Here is a 1,369-nt window from a genome sequence, read left to right on the forward strand (position 1 = left end):
GCCTTCAGTGAAGAATTGTAATTTGTACCAAAGAAGGAAAATTCTTACATCCGTATCCTTACAGCCATTCTCAAGTTATCCCGACCTAAACTCCACTATTGGTTGCCTGGCTAACCACCCTGGTGACAGGATTTCTCCTCAAATTGATTCCTCGACCCTCGTCCCCAGATTATCAGTCTACTTTGCAGGTCTGGGAAGCCTGTTCCAACGTGCCAGGATGTGGGCCATCCATGCCAGACACTGCTCAGGAAGTTAACTACCGAGTAGAGCACCTCCTTCCACTTACGCTGTTAACATGTGACTCTGGACTTCTGGCCTAACTGGAGATGGCCTGAAAACACACGCCTCTAACCAGCCCCACAGCACATGGGCCAAGTTAATAAACCCCACTCACTAGTCTTCCAACCTAATTGGCACTAAGCCGAGTTAGCGCGCGCCTAACTAGGCTGCCTTCTGAACAGATGCTCCAGTTCGTGCAGACAACTAGCGGGGCTCGTAACCTAACTGGCATTGGGCTGAGTTACCACAAACACCTCATTAGGTTTATTACCTACCTAATCGATAAGCGAACAGAGGGGACAGAACCGGCACCGGCCGCCGGAAGAAGCCCCCTGGACGCCCGGAAACCCGCCATGTTACAGCCACTGTTTGTACCAAACGGGTGGCTCTGAAAAGAGCCTTTGGAGTGACAGGACCTCAGGGCGACCGCCCGTGGAGCCTAGACCGGCTTCCCGCGGAGGCGGCGCGCCAGGTGCATGTCTCTGAGCATGATGGTGACACGCTTGGCGTGGATGGCGCACAGGTTGGTGTCCTCAAACAGCCCCACCAAGTAGGACTCGCAGGCCTCCTGGAGCGCCATCATAGCCGACATCTGAAAGCGCAGGTCGGTCTTGAAATCCTGCGCGACCTCTCGCACCTGCCGCTGGAACGGCAGTTTGCGGACCAGCAGGGCGCTGGATTTCTGGTAGCGGCGAATCTCGCGCAGCGCCACCGAGCCGGGCCGATAGCGGTACGGCTTCATCACGCCTCCGGTGGCCGGGGCGCTCTTGCGGGCTACCTTCGCGGCCAGCTGCTTCCGCGGCGCCTTGCCGCCGGTCGACTTCCGCGCCCTTTGCTTGGTGCGAGCCATGACCACGACGTGGCTCCCGCTGTCTCCGCTCCCGACTGGCACTGAGCAGCTCAGCGCTCTCGCTTTTATAGAGCCCGCAGCGCTCCCATTGGTTGGCCGCCGGGTGGCGCGACGGCAGGCTATGTTCTGATTGGCTCTTAAGGCGCTCATGCACTGGGTCCCTGGGCAGGCCCCGAGGTGCTGGCATGATGTGCCTGGTTTCACCAAAAGAACTTCAATAAGCTTTTATGGCACTGCAAT

General features: G+C 57.8%; 1 protein-coding gene across 1 annotated transcript; it reads right to left on the reverse strand.

Moving 5' to 3' along the window:
- Nucleotides 1-718: 718 nt before the first annotated feature.
- Nucleotides 719-1,147, reverse strand: LOC134376098 (histone H3.1-like). Its single transcript, XM_063094772.1, has one exon. The coding sequence runs from the start codon at nucleotides 1,127-1,129 to the stop codon at nucleotides 719-721; it is 411 nt and encodes a 136-aa protein (XP_062950842.1). The 5' UTR covers nucleotides 1,130-1,147.
- Nucleotides 1,148-1,369: the final 222 nt, after the last annotated feature.

The sequence above is a fragment of the Cynocephalus volans genome, chromosome 4 (genome assembly GCF_027409185.1).
Source record: "Cynocephalus volans isolate mCynVol1 chromosome 4, mCynVol1.pri, whole genome shotgun sequence".
Lineage (NCBI taxonomy): Eukaryota > Metazoa > Chordata > Mammalia > Dermoptera > Cynocephalidae > Cynocephalus > Cynocephalus volans.